Source organism: Engystomops pustulosus, chromosome 2, assembly GCF_040894005.1.
Source record: "Engystomops pustulosus chromosome 2, aEngPut4.maternal, whole genome shotgun sequence".
NCBI classification, from domain to species: Eukaryota; Metazoa; Chordata; class Amphibia; order Anura; family Leptodactylidae; genus Engystomops; species Engystomops pustulosus.
Window position 1 is genome coordinate 214,929,400 of NC_092412.1, and position 15,184 is coordinate 214,944,583.

General features: G+C 41.1%; 1 protein-coding gene across 2 annotated transcripts in view; it reads right to left on the bottom strand.

The window, feature by feature from the left end:
- The window catches only part of DPH1 (diphthamide biosynthesis 1), a 166,327-nt gene that overhangs the window by 69,471 nt on the left and 81,672 nt on the right, over positions 1-15,184 (bottom strand). For both annotated transcript variants that reach the window (XM_072138109.1, XM_072138108.1), the window contains exon 4: positions 9,164-9,285. In XM_072138109.1, the coding sequence (XP_071994210.1) occupies positions 9,164-9,285 (122 nt within the window). The remainder of the gene's footprint in view (positions 1-9,163; positions 9,286-15,184) is intronic.

Below are 15,184 nucleotides of genomic sequence, written 5' to 3' on the forward strand. Positions count from 1 at the left end.
ATAATATAATAGGGGACCTGACTGTAATATAATATAATAGGGGACCTGGCGGTGATATTATATAATAGGGGACCTGGCTGTGATATAATATAATAGGGGACCAGGCTGTGATATAATATAATAGAGGACCTGGCTGTGATATAATATAATAGGAGACCTGGCTGTGAGAATCCTGAGGGCTGCGGCAAAATTTGGGGACATAATCTGGGCGATTCGGGTGGACATTGCCACCCGAATCTCCCACATGAAAAAACAATTGCATCAGGTGACCTGGCTTTGATATCAAATAATAGGGGACCTGACTGTAATATAATATAATAGGGGACCTGACTGTAATATAATATAATAGGGGACCTGGCGGTGATATTATATAATAGGGGACCTGGCTGTGATATAATATAATAGGGGACCAGGCTGTGATATAATATAATAGAGGACCTGGCTGTGATATAATATAATTGGGGACCAGGCTGTGATATAATATAATAGGGGACCTGGCTGTGATATTATATAATAGGGGACCAGGCTGTGATATAATATAATAGGAGACCTGGCTGTGATATAATATAATAGGAGACCTGGCTGTGATATAATATAATAGGAGACCTGGCTGTGATATAATATAATAGGGGACCTGGCTGTGATATTATATAATAGGGGACCAGGCTGTGATATAATATAATAGGAGACCTGGCTGTGATATAATATAATAGGAGACCTGGCTGTGATATAATATAATAGGGGACCTTGCTGTGATATTATATAATAGGGGACCAGGCTGTGATATAATATAATAGGAGACCTGGCTGTGATATAATATAATAGGAGACCTGGCTGTGATATAATATAATAGGAGACCTGGCTGTGATATAATATAATAGGGGACCTGGCTGTGATAAAATATAATAGGGGACCTGGCTGTGATATAATATAATAGGGGACCTGGCTGTGATATAATATAATTGGGGACCAGGCTGTGATATAATATAATTGGGGACCAGGCTGTGATATAATATAATTGGGGACCAGGCTGTGATATAATATAATAGGGGACCTGGCTGTGATATAATATAATAGAGGACCTGGCTGTGATATAATATAATAGAGGACCTGGCTGTGATATAATATAACTGGGGACCAGGCTGTGATATAATATAATTGGGGACCAGGCTGTGATATAATATAATTGGGGACCAGGCTGTGATATAATATAATAGGAGACCTGGCTGTGATATAATATAATAGGGGACCAGGCTGTGATATAATATAATAGGAGACCTGGCTGTGATATAATATAATAGGAGACCTGGCTGTGATATAATATAATAGGGGACCTGGCTGTGATATAATATAATAGGGGACCTGGCTGTGATATAATATAATAGGGGACCTTGCTGTGATATTATATAATAGGGGACCAGGCTGTGATATAATATAATAGGAGACCTGGCTGTGATATAATATAATAGGAGACCTGGCTGTGATATAATATAATAGGAGACCTGGCTGTGATATAATATAATAGGAGACCTGGCTGTGATATAATATAATAGGGGACCTGGCTGTGATATAATATAATAGGGGACCTGGCTGTGATATAATATAATAGGGGACCTGGCTGTGATATAATATAATTGGGGACCAGGCTGTGATATAATATAATTGGGGACCAGGCTGTGATATAATATAATAGGGGACCAGGCTGTGATATAATATAATAGGGGACCAGGCTGTGATATAATATAATAGGGGACCAGGCTGTGATATAATATAATAGGGGACCAGGCTGTGATATAATATAATAGGGGACCAGGCGGTGATATAATATAATAGGAGACCTGGCTGTGATATAATATAATAGGAGACCTGGCTGTGATATAATATAATAGGAGACCTGGTTGTGATATAATATAATAGGAGACCTGGTTGTGATATAATATAATAGGAGATCTGCCTGTGATATAATATAATAGGAGACCTGCCTGTGATATAATTTAATAGGGGACCTGCCTGTGATATAATATAATAGGGGACCTGCCTGTGATATAATATAATAGGGGACCTGCCTGTGATATAATATAATAGGGGACCTGGCTGTGATATAATATAATAGGAGACCTGGCTGTGATATAATATAATAGGAGACCTGGCTGTGATATAATATAATAGGAGACCTGGCTGTGATATAATATAATAGGAGACCTGGCTGTGATATAATATAATAGGAGACCTGGCTGTGATATAATATAATAGGGGACCTGGTCGTGATATAATATAATAGGGGACCAGGCTGTGATATAATATAATAGGAGACCTGGCTGTGATATAATATAATAGGGGACCAGGCTGTGATATAATATAATAGGGGACCAGGCTGTGATATAATATAATAGGGGACCAGGCTGTGATATAATATAATAGGAGACCTGGCTGTGAAATAATATAATAGGGGACCAGGCTGTGATATAATATAATAGGGGACCTGGCTGTGATATAATATAATAGGGGACCAGGCTGTGATATAATATAATAGGGGACCTGGCTGTGATATAATATAATAGGGGACCAGGCTGTGATATAATATAATAGGGGACCAGGCTGTGATATAATATACAGGCAGTCCCCGGGTTACATACAAGATAGGGTCTGTAGGTTTGTTCTTAAGTTGAGTTTGTATGTAAGTTGGAACTGTATATTTTATCATTGTAATCCCAGCCAGAACTTTTTTTGGTCTCTGTGACAATTGGATTTTAAAAATGTTGGGTTGTCATAATAATCAATATTGACACTAAAGCTTTGTTACAGACACCTGTGATAACTGTTACAGCTGTTTATTGTAGCCTAGGACTAAAGTACAATAAATTACCAATATCCAGAGGTCCGTTTGTAACTATGGGTCGTATGTAAGTCGAGTGTTCTTAAGTAGGGGACCGCCTGTAATAGGGGACCAGGCTGTGATATAATAGGGTAACATAATTGCCACTACTGTGAAAATGCAATAAAAATATTTCAGAAAATGTCAAATTCAAGCTTGGTTTATTATTATAGCCGAGGGAAATTTTGGATTATTTTATATTTTTGCATCAGCTATGTTAAACATGACATGAAGCATTTGCAGGGTTGTCAGCAAACCCCCTTAAGAACCTGTTAATTAATAACAGATCAGATGCCTTTAACTGGAGAAAACTGCTAATACAAAAGCAATTCCTCCTCAAATGCAGATGTGACACAAGCCCTAAGCTAAATAAGTATTTTTGGAAGAATCTGTAATTCACAATGCACTTCTCTGCCAATTACCCAGCTGGAAGACAGAGCTTTATGATCAGAATAACAAATCAATAGGGCAGCTATGATAATGGTAGCGGATGGGGTAATGTGAGGGGTCTGATGTGCCGTAATAATCAACTAGCTGATCCCACTTACCGTCTCATCATGCTTCACATTAACCTTAGCAGCTATTAAGGAGTAATTATCTGCCCTTCTTTAATTTCACAAGGTTTAATGTACTGCATAGGAACATAAAAGAAGATCTGTGTTTTACAGTTCCATCACATGCAGTATTATAATGGAGAACACAGTGTGAAGGTATGTACATACACTGACACACGCTATGCCTATGGATCCATGATATCACACAGAGAATACACAAACACTTCATATGGGGTTAATTGGAAGGGTTTTACTCTTCAAGAGAAGTATTAATTGTTATCTTATATCCATAGGATAGGGTACAACATTCTGAGCGGTGGGGTGTTTAACTACTGTGGGATCCCCACCATTCATAAAGAAAAGATCATTTAAAGTGTCAAAGATATAAAAAAATACATTTGCATAAACAGTGGACGGAATATCAGGAGTCAGAGCTGGCTTAATGTGGGTATAATCTGCAAAGAGTTTGTATGTTCTCTCCGTATTTGAGTGGGTTTCCTCCGGGTCCTCCGGTTTCCTCCCACAATCCAAAAAAATACTGGTAGGTAGATTAGATTGTGAGCCCCATGGGGACAGGGACCGATTTGTCATACTTTGTGCAGCTCTGCATAATCTGTGTGCGCTATATCAATAATATAATATATTATATTATAATATAATATATTAATAAAATTATTATTATTTTTATTATTATATTGGAACCAATATATGCTGCTTTCTGCTGGTACTGTCTGAAAAAACTACAAAAAAAAAAATCTGCATAAAAAAAATGGAACAAAAACTTCAGTCTCAGACCAAAAGGGGTCTTCAAGGGGGTTTAGCTTAGCTGACCTTAGCTCAGGTTATTCACAGAAGGTCAGAAAATCATATCACAGTTACTTATCATATCAGTTCCTGTCACACAGTTATAAATAAGGAGATCAGCCACTATGATGGAGACCGTTTTGTCTCTGGACGGTTATATGATGATGTGCTGAGGCATCATGGGGATGACAGCAATTCAGAGGAGCAAAACAATAAAAGGGGATATGTAAAAATCAAGATTGAGTCTTTGTGTACACAGATGGAAAAAGTGTGTTCAGTATGTTTTAAAGTAGTGGAGCGTGATCTGACGTCCAGGGTCTTCATCCACTGGACATCCACTTTGCATCTAGTGCAAAACAAGTATAAACAGCCAGAAGCTCAACACAGATGTATCCAGTTAAAATACATAGGAACAATTAACGACCAGAACAAGGCAATGAACAAGGGGCATCGCTCATTCATAAAATATACCCATAGAAAGTGACAGAAACCCCATGGGTCTCCTACATAATCACAATTACATTCACACTAGGCACATGCTTTATTTTGGTTCTTTTTTTGGGCAGATTCCATCACGTCTGGACTTCAAAGTTCGCCGCATCTGGGACACGCTGACAGTTTCCATGGCAACAGAATACTGAACTCAGGAACTCCTTGAGAATAGAGTGAGGTTTCGACAGGCCCCGCATCTACTGAGTAATAAGGCGCCATGAAAAGCCAACCTGGGAGTACTGCGCATAGTACCCCACCGAGGTCCTGCAAGGACAAAGGTCAAGAGTACAGGAGCATGGGGTATATTAGAAAACAAGAGCATTCTGCAAGTAACACCCGGCCGCAAGGACCTCACAAAAGCAAAGATTTAAAAAAGCAAATAGCAGAGCACCTATGGTAGAAATATTGTGTAGCGGAGAATCTGTTCCACACTTCCAACTAAATTATCAGATTATCATTTTTGTGATAGTGACACAGGGGCACATTTACTTACCTTGTCCATGCGCAATCCCTGAGATGCGTTGTCCGACGAGGATGCAGTCTGCCGCGATCCACGTAGATCCTGCGCCCGAGATCCTGCATGTGTTGCTTTCCCACTGAGGTCCGCCGGAGTTCACCTTCTTCCCGATGCATGCAAGTGCTTGGCTTGCGACACAATTTTGAATGTAAAATCCTGCACTTAGTCCGAATCTGTCGGATCGTCGGATGGCCCGCCCCCCGATTTCTGTTGCATGAAAGTCGGCGCCAATGCGCCAAAATCCGATTGCGTGCAACACAATCCCCTTCTAAATGTGGCGCACATCGCAAATCGTCAGATATTCCACCGGTCCGCGGACCCTTAGTAAATGAGCCCCACAGTGTCTGATACATGTAGGAAGCCATCATCATTATTATTATTATTATTATTATTATTATTAAATGTCTCTCGATTATAACAGGGTCTGTTAAGTGTCTGCCTAAGTTTCCCTATTCTGGACAACTAAAAAGTCATACAAAGCCCCTCATCCAAGCAGCTTTCAGGGAAATCTTTCCTGTGTTACCGCAAAACCAAACACAGTGAAGAAGGTTGTACTATAAGGTGCTGTGTATAGAGTGGGCAGGGGATCGGTGGACAAGTGTAAGTATTTACCAGAACCTGTGGATTTAGGATACTAAGCCAAGTACAGGCGGTTGCCATGGACATGTGGTTTAACGTCCAAATCTTCCTATATGAGATTTACCCACAGCGCTTGGGCAGTGAAGCCGGGTGGTGTACTCTGCCAACTTACCTTGCAGTATCGCTGAGACACCAAGAGCTTCAGTCCGAGGAGAGTACAAATTTTTTTTTAAGCAGTCACAGAGATATCATACTCACATAGGCAATAAGGGACATTTAACCACTGGTCCAAAAGGGGACCTGCTGGTTCTTTACTGTCACAAGTTGACCTGAAAGTGCTGGGCTAGTGTACTTTCTTGGCAAAGCTTACAGTAAATTTGGCACTCTCTGGCCAGTCTTGCTTCCTGTACCACAAAAGGTCCAAAGAGCTGCAATCTCCATGGCGTGTGCCGGAAATTACGACTATTTGGTGCCTTGTAAGCCAAAAAACTGATGACCAAGGCATGAAAAAGTTGCCTAAAAAGGATTTGGCTGACATTTAACTTCTATCTATCCATCAAGCTGTGTGTGACTTAGAAGCAGGGCACAGATATACGTCACCAGTATATTCACTTCTAGAGATCTGTAAGTAGCGGAAAGCAATAACCTTTCCTTGGATCGGGAAAAAGTGGCCATGATGTAATCATGCTTTAATATAATCTTTATGGCCACATAAAGCTCCTGAAAATTACCTTCCTTCGCAGCTATGTCGTTTGAGTATTGTATGCCTGAATAAGGGAGCTCAGGATGAACAATGCGTTCATATAGGTTCAAAAAAAGATGAGCTTCAAAGTTACAAAAAAAACCCCATAATTTTATGAAACCTTAATAAATAATATTAATGTCATTTTTATTTTTTTAATAAACACACTAGTAAACTATGCTACACTGCTGGCTGTCCACCATAAAATGGTCAGGTGGGGGAGGGCCCCCTTGACTGCACCTTTAATTTCTACCTGTGTCTGACTAATGTCTACCTAGATCCAATACTTTAAAGAAGTGAATGATGTCTGCTGATACAGCAGCTAATGCATCAGGCTGTGACACACATATTTCTGGGATCTGTACAGTACAGACAGGGGGCTCTGGAGAATAATGCGCTGCTATGAGGACTCAGCACTTTCTCGTCTTCCCACTGTTTATGAACAGATACACCCAATAATACATTATTTATTTAATATTACTGTCATGTCGTCTGCTCTCCCCTTTTTTTCTTTCGGTTTTTCGTTTATAATGGACAACCTACTTATTGGCACAAGATTATACTATTTTTAGGTCTACCCCCCCTCTCCCACATCTATCTAACAGTGTGCATAGACAGCATGGAGCATCCTTCAGACTGGGGGATATTAAAAATGATCCTTCAATCTGTCCCCAATAAGATCCTATCTTCCTATTAGGAAACAATTGCCATTCGGATGGGAAATGATACAGAGCTGCTTCTCCTACTTATAAAGGCCAAAGATTTCTGTGTGGTTGGTCTCCCGGATTGTAGTTCACATGATCTAGAAACTTGATATGTTCCACGGTACACACACCAAACTTTGGTTATTCAAAGCAAAAAATAAAATTATTTAGTTAGCTAACCATAAAATATTGGTGTTTTTCCCTCCAAATCTGAGCCACATTCTTCAAAATATCTTGAAAAAGTTGTGCCCTATTTAAAGGATTATGGCGGCTTTTCTTGCAGACATCCTCGCTATTATAGTAACAGTATGACATCAGGATCCACATGTTATCAGGTGCAGGGTGCAGAAGAGACATTTCATGATGGAAGACACAGGACGGTACAGTAGGACAGCAGATGGAATAGAGCCAAGTTTATTCCGCTGTGACACCAGCTTTACGCCCGTGATAGATCTTCCCCATGGGGGCAAGTAATGAAGAGGAATAGTCAAAGAAAAGAAGCTGCATTCCTTCAGCTGACATATCGATCAGCTTACTGAATCAAAGCTATTGACCCAAAAGACGTTCTTTGTCCCAGGACAGAAATAAGCCTGCACTGCTAGATGTCTACAGAAGAGGGCAGTGCACAACTCAGGTAGATGACTGTTAACCCTTGCTGTACCTGGGAGCCAAAATTAATTATCCTTCAGCTACAAAAACATTTAACTTTTTTCTTCTTTTTCCGGAAAGCCTTTATTTGTCCATCATTACTACACGTGAAACTTGTTTTTTGTCCTTGATGCTACAGATTTCACCTGCTACTATTAAGCTTTCATAATATCTTTATTCTTCATTCAGTTTTCAGGAACTGATCCGAGGTCATGGAAAAGTGTGTTCACTACAAACTACAGTGCGTAATGCGTTGCAGTGTCACATTTTACAGAAATAACTTGCTGGATCGGTTGTGTTAACATGCTTATTATGGTACAATTTATTAGATGGGGTCAACCAGTTCCCAAATCACCTCACAAGTAAAAATTGAATCATATTTTGGGCCTTATAAGCTTCCCAGACTTAGCTTTCCTATCTCCCAGAAATCAGCAATTTTAGAGAATGCTCAGTTTTTATATTTATGCAAATTAACTTCCTATTGCACCAGGGGCAGGACCATGCTTACACCCTTGTTTTCTCTATATACTGGCTTCAGGGGTAGGGCGACTTCAGGGTGTAGTATACGGCCAGCCCCCCCCTGTAGTAAACAGCCAGCCCCCCCCTGTAGTAAACAGCCAGCCCCCCCCCCCTGTAGTATACAGCCAGCCCCCCCCCCCTGTAGTATACAGCCAGCCCCCCCCTGTAGTATACAGCCAGCCCCCCCCTGTAGTATACAGCCAGCCCCCCCCTGTAGTATACAGACAGCCCCCCCCTGTAGTATACAGCCAGCCCCCCCCTGTAGTATACAGCCAGCCCCCCCCGTAGTATACAGCCAGCCCCCCCCTGTAGTATACAGCCAGCCCCCCTGTAGTATACAGCCACCCCCCCCCCTGTAGTATACAACCAGCCCCCCCCTGTAGTATACAGCCAGCCCCCCCCCCTGTAGTATACAGCCAGCCCCCCCCCCCTGTAGTATACAGCCAGCCCCCCCCTGTAGTATACAGCCAGAGAATGGTGAGAATTTACATAAAAGAGGCGGGTAGTAATTTAATGGGGTAAAATATGGTGACTGGTTCCTGCTAGAAATAACAGGTTGCAATACATGGTAACCCTAATAGCACATCTACGGTTATGATCAGTATTTCCTGTAAAAATTCCATTCACATTTTTCAATTTCAGCACACGGCTACATAACCTGTGCGCTCCAGAATGGTTACCCTACATTTCACTCACAGACAATTGAAATACAGAAAGATATAAACTTACTGAGGCAGCTGTGCCCATAATGCACCAGGAAGTCGGCTCCCAGCGCCCGTGCAGTGTAATCATCCACGCAGCACGCTCCGTATGTCACATCTCCCATCACCACGGTCTCTGCCGACGTAAATCTATGGCCAAGAAACAGGGACATGAGACCAGCAGGGAATATTCATTGCTGACTGAAGAACACATGATAAATGATATGCATTAAAAGGGCATGAGACATGCAAAAAGTATATTTGTCCAAACTCCCACGATAATAAAAATGGAAAGAAAAGCAAAAATAGATACAATAAGGACAGTTTTTGTAGACATAACCTCAGAGAAACATAAGATCCACCTACCGCACACCAATACAACAGCGAATTGTCTATGTCTGGGTAGAGATGGGAAAAGATGGCATGTGATGGCAGAACACAAACTGGGGAACAACCAATTTAAAAATCTGAACTTCTATGCACAAATCACCCCATGATAAAAGATACTGCTGCAAATTATAGCAATCTCGTTGCCCTGTATTACACTAGCCACAAGAGTTAATGTTGAGGTACATCCAGGGTAATTGGAGAAGGACTTCTCAATGGATGCCAGGATGAAGAAAGGCACTTCAAAAAGCTATATAGCTGTAAAAGTTATTCTGTTTAATATGTGGATTAAAGGATACAAGAAAGACAAAATAATAAAATCCGGACAACGCGTTTCGCGCCTGTCAAAGGTCAATCAAGCGCCCATTGACAGTGATTTCGTTGGCATACTAGTTTGTGGTCAGAAAGAAGATCCCATTTATGAGTAGAGAATCTACCTTCACTCAGCTCTAGTACTTGGATGTGATCATTGTTATACAATATAAACCAGAGATGGCGCCATACTATGTGAATATAGCAACTGGTAAAAGGGAACCAACAGGTTTTCCCCATTAAATCTAATGACAGGATAACACAGTAGTCTTGTCACTGTTTCCCATTCAGTTTTTATTATATATAAATTCCTAGTTGATATCTTTATTAACGGAGACAAGATTCTTAAATATACTCAGGGCAGCATGGTGGCTGATTGGGCAACACTTCTGCCTTGCAGCGCTGGGGTCCTGGGTTCAAGACCCACCCAGGTCAACATCTGCAAAGAGTTTGTATGTTCTCTCCGTGTTTGCGTGGGTTTCCTCCGGGTCCTCCCACACTCCAAAACATTCTGGTAGGTTGTTTAGTTTGTGAGCCCCATGGGGCCAGGGACTGACTTGGAAAGCTTTGTGTGGCACTGCGTAATCTGTAGGAGCTATATAAATAAATTATTATTATTTTTAGGATAACAAAATACCACATTCTCTAATTCTCTGTTATAAGCAAAAGAACAACATTTTGCAGATATAATTCCAAGCTGTCTCTATCAGTTGCTTACAATTTTGGCTGGCCCTGGATACAACCGTAAATCTTCTGACTATAGTTGGATTCTTCTCATGAATAGCTTCTCTTGTCTGCACTCTGCAGTGCTTTCTGCCTCCTGCCCCTGCATTACAAGACCAGTTCAGATAAAGGTACTTCCTGTCAGCAAACAGCATGCAGAGACTTACTCTACAAGCTACAAACAGTTAAGGTTTTTATCCAGTCTATCTTGGAGGGAGGTATATAGCAGAGCTGCCTCTGTGTATGTTATTGGCGAGTTAGCAAAGCGGAGAGTGTCATTGTGTTTATATCCATCTCATGGATCTCTCATCGCTGGATCATCTCATCTCTCTTTTTCTATGTGTCAGATAGTAGTAGAATGTTCAGAAGGTAAATGAAAGTGTAGATAAACCCTGCAGCTTGATAATCTAAGCACATTGTTAGCACACAGCATCTGATAACACAGAGTAATCATGCATTGTCTGCTTAGAGAGTCCCCCCCCCCCCCTTACGATCGTGGATATCACAATGACCATCACTGAGTGATAGAAGCTAAAACAGCAATAAACAGAGTAAAACTGTGAGGTAAGGGGGTTAAAAATTATCTTTATTGTGTAAATATTACCAGAGGATTAAAATTTGAGATCTTTCTTTCATGGGCAAACCCCTTTAAAGGGGACGGCCACCGATCACGATAACTGGGGTTCCCGTTCTCACTAACTTAATGAAGCAACATTTTATACAAGTGTCTTGTTATTCCATTCAGTATTGTGTGAGCGCTGGAAATTGATGAACACAGCATTCAGCTATGAGGGAGCATGCTGCATCCACTTATCCATCAAAACGTCAGAACAAGCTCCCTTTTTTAAGATTTTTGGGGTATGTTCTTTTGAATAGTGGGAGGCCCAGCAGTCAGACCCTGTCCAATCAGAATGTCATCCTCTACACTGTGCAAAAGGATTAACAAAAAAACTTGGTACAACACCTTTAATGGAACAGGCCCTTTAAATTAGTTTGTTTAAATTCTCTGTTTACAACTCTCATTGCAGATACTGAAATTAGGAAAACATAGTATTTTAAATACTCTATGAGCATCTAATACAAGACGTGTCATACAGACCTGATTTTATGCTTCTACTAAAATTCACATGAAATGTTATAAAAGCTGTGATCACCAAGGAATCTGCGCACAGACAGATCTCGGAAATCACAAGTGCGACATGAGAAAAACAACAAGTGCTTTAATGCAAAGCAGATAAGGATGAAAAGTGCACAACAGATTAGACAAAACACAAATGCGTTTGTTCTATTCTCCTTGATTTGCTCCGATTATTATCAGCTCCATTCAAAGGGCCCTGCAAGAAGTCAGTGACAAGTCTCTCTGCCTTTCCGACACAGGTTTTTAAAAATATTTTACAGCCAATTGATCATTGTATTTTTAGATATATTTGTCGGGCAGGAATCGTGGCCCTTTGAATGAATAAAGTTTTCAATGGTGGTACAGAACGCACTACTTCTATAAACTTTTTGGGGCATATTTATCATACGCTGGGGCTCGTGCAGTGACATACATCAAGAGGCAGGGCCTGGCGTAGAAAAAAAACAAAGCTTGCGACTTTTCACATATCAAAGGTTGCCGGTGGCAGCGAGTGAGCCGACATGGGGACAGTAATGCCTCGCGCCGGCCCACTCCGCGCCAGCCGCGCCACCCCCTTCCTGTCCCACTGGCGTGAAGGTGCCAGATTGGGGCAAAAATTCGCAAGTGGGGCAAACCTCTGGCACGGCACAGAGGTTCTGATAAATATGCCTCTCTTCATCCATTAATGATCTATAGAAACCATGAAATACAAGGCAACAAAGTGCCATAGTGCTCCATCTAACCTGTCACATTCAGAAGGTCCAACTAACAGGTTTCTGTGTGACAGAGAGGTTGTAGATCATGGGGAAATTTAACATTTTATGGCTTACAAACAGGATGTGAAATTATATGACTGTGCTGTGTTGCACTTGTGTTTTGACGCTGCTGGGGCTTGCTTTCTTCTGCATGCATATTTGGCCAAGTCAAATACATACAGTAAGTACAGGGAATAGGTAGAAAGTTAACAACGTGGAGCAGCTATACAATGCATCTGACCAGAGTTACAGCCGAAAACCTGTCCATTGTGGCAAACATAGTCACACTCATTCACATCATCATGTAATCACATATCGTACTTCAACATGGTTCTTATTAATACCTTACTGAAAAATTTTTCCTTTTACAAACTGGATACACCTTTTCCATTATTTAAAGGGTTACTGTCAGCAGAAATTTGCCTAATAAACCACTATCAGAATGTTGTCAAGCAGCCTCCCAAATTGCAGATCGGGTTCCTTTCATTCCCAGCGTGGTGGCATCATCAAGAAAATAAACTTTGAAGAGATTTGAATTGGGTTCAGCACTTAAGTCAAGCTCTCTCTCCCCCTCAGAATAATGCACCAAACTTCAGGAGAGCTGGTTACTTAAATCTCCGGACACCGGGCCATTAATCACAGTGAAGGGGGCATTCTGAGGTAGGGAGAGCTTGACTTCAGTACTGAGCTCTCTGCCTCCCTGACCTTATACAGCCAGCTTCATCTCACTTTAAAGTTGATATTCTGGATGATGCCACCACACCCAGTCATGATAGAAACATGATCGCAAAGGCGACAACATACAGGTAAGTAGTGTTATTAACCCATTGCTATGGTGAAGGGTTAATAAACCATATAAATTACTCAAGTTTTCAAGAGCATATTAGGAAACGAAAGATCTATGTCCGACTGGTTTCTATGGACAAAGATTTTCCTTTTTTCATTTAGACACCATCATAAATCTCTGCTATAGTCCTCCATGTGACTGCCACCATACTGAAATAAGCTGCTTTGCTCCTGAGGTTCTTTCAGCAGGAACATACTTAGCATTTAATGATAACGCTCCAGTCTAATAGTTATAACTTGCATATCACCTATAATTTTCCTCACTGCATCCATCCAGGTTGAGCTTTGGTGACTAATTTAATGTTTCCACATGTGCTCGTAGCAGCATCAAGGATAATATCAAACACGTTTGCGTTGTGCATGTTGCAGAACGCCAACTCCCTCGGCAACATGCTAAGCCGGGAGCCATAGAATGTTTACGCATGTTAATTTCCCTTTTAATATAGAAGCTTTAAAAAAAAAAATAATAATTCTTGCCCTCAGAGCTGAACTCAATACCACCCAACCCACTGAGAGTAAGAGACATTTTTATTACTGCCACCGCCGCGCTCACCTGAAAGCGAGGAATTAATGTCACTGATATTCTAGCGTCCGGTTAGCGCGGCTGAGTCATAAAGCAGTTCATTGAAATTTCATAGATAAGGGCAAGGAAATAAATCCAGAATTATTTATACCGGAACAGAAAAGCCGTCCGAGAGTTTTATTTTTATTATTATTTTACGGTAAAGGCGAGGGGTAGGAAACATGGAGACAATTTATAACGTGTCGGGCTAAAGTAGCCGGTTGTGCCTTTTTATTGACTTCTTCAAAAGAGCAACCGTAGCCTATAATCAGGCAGGAATAATCTCCGATCTGTGCCTCAAGCATTAGATGCTATGTTTAGCAATTATCCCTTCCATCCCTATGTGCGAGAGGTGAGGCTGATGGGCAGAGTGAGACGCGATGAAGCCCACCGGGCACTTAACAGGTGATATAAATAGTGATCGAAAATGACAAACCGTGTTACAACAGGAGGCATAAAGAGCGAACTGCGTGGTGATAAGCAGAAAGAGCCGGCACCCATTCATTTCACGTTTAACCCACTGACGCTCATGAGTCAAGAGCAGCGTCCCTATCCCTTAACAAGGGTTAAACTGCTCACTTCAAATCACAATTTGCTGGTAGCCAGATTGTTTACACTGATGATGAAGAGAGATATAGTAGGAACCCCCTAGGCTATGAGTTGTCTTGAGATTTTACAGTGGGAAAAAAAAGAGCCAAAATAAGACTATAAAGAAAAAAGTGGAAACATTACTTTTCATCTGAGAAAGCAATTTAAAGTGTGAACAGAAATAGACATCATGGTACAAGGGTTCCAAAAATAATCGGAGAGTAGGCACATAACGGTGCGGCTGGACACAGGAAATAGCATAGTCAATCCTGATTAGAGGCAGAGGAGGACAGGCACGCTCTATACAAGTGTACTACAAGCTCATTGGATCATTAATTAGAAAGGAGCCGCGTTATGTGTTCTCGTATGGAAATGAGTTCATGGAAAAATGCAAATCGCTTAATAATAGAGAGTAAAGCGCCAGCGGCCTCGGAAGTACGGACAGCCTGCGACCACCATACACATTGGTAACATTAGGGAGATGCATTGCCGCTGCACGGTATACTTTCCAGCTCAAGGTCTAATAATGCATTTATCACATCATTTTGGGTGACATTTATTCCAGACAGAGGGCACTTATAGGCAGAGCAATACACACCACCCACTTCATCACTTAGCACTGCAGAGAAGCCTCCTTACTATAAACAGAAAACGCCATTAAATGTAAAGGAAAATAAAAGCAGCAAAAAACATTCTTCAGGCCTCCATTCCAGCTCCAGATTCTAATTCTTGTAGCTTCTATGACACTGGTGGCGAACC